This window comes from Eimeria mitis, genomic scaffold, assembly GCF_000499745.2.
Source record: "Eimeria mitis Houghton genomic scaffold, Emh_scaff1204, whole genome shotgun sequence".
NCBI classification, from domain to species: Eukaryota; Apicomplexa; class Conoidasida; order Eucoccidiorida; family Eimeriidae; genus Eimeria; species Eimeria mitis.
The window spans coordinates 11,836-12,104 of NW_013568194.1; the positions used below are offsets into that span (position 1 = coordinate 11,836).

Genomic DNA, 269 nt, shown 5'->3' on the forward strand with positions numbered 1-269 from the left:
CCAGCAGCAGCAACAGCTGCTGCAGCAGCAGCAACAGCAACAGCTGCAGCAGCAGCAACAACAGCTGCAGCTGCAGCAGAAACAGTTGCAGCTGCAGCTGCAGCAGAAACAGTTGCAGCTGCAGCAGCAGCAACAACAGCTGCAGCTACAGCAGCAACAGTTGCAGCAGCAGCAACAACAGCTGCAGCAGCAGCAAGCATTTCCGCAACAGCTGCAGCAGCAGCAACAGCAGCAGCAGCAGCAGCGGCAGCAGCAGCAGCAAGGCATAT

At 58.0% G+C, this 269-nt stretch overlaps 1 protein-coding gene across 1 annotated transcript in view; it reads left to right on the forward strand.

Moving 5' to 3' along the window:
* EMH_0031830 (uncharacterized protein) overlaps nucleotides 1-269 on the forward strand; it is a gene marked incomplete at both ends in the record, with an annotated part of 10,325 nt that overhangs the window by 9,982 nt on the left and 74 nt on the right. The window contains one exon of the mRNA XM_013494570.1: nucleotides 1-266. Coding sequence (XP_013350024.1) covers nucleotides 1-266 — 266 coding nt within the window. The remainder of the gene's footprint in view (nucleotides 267-269) is intronic.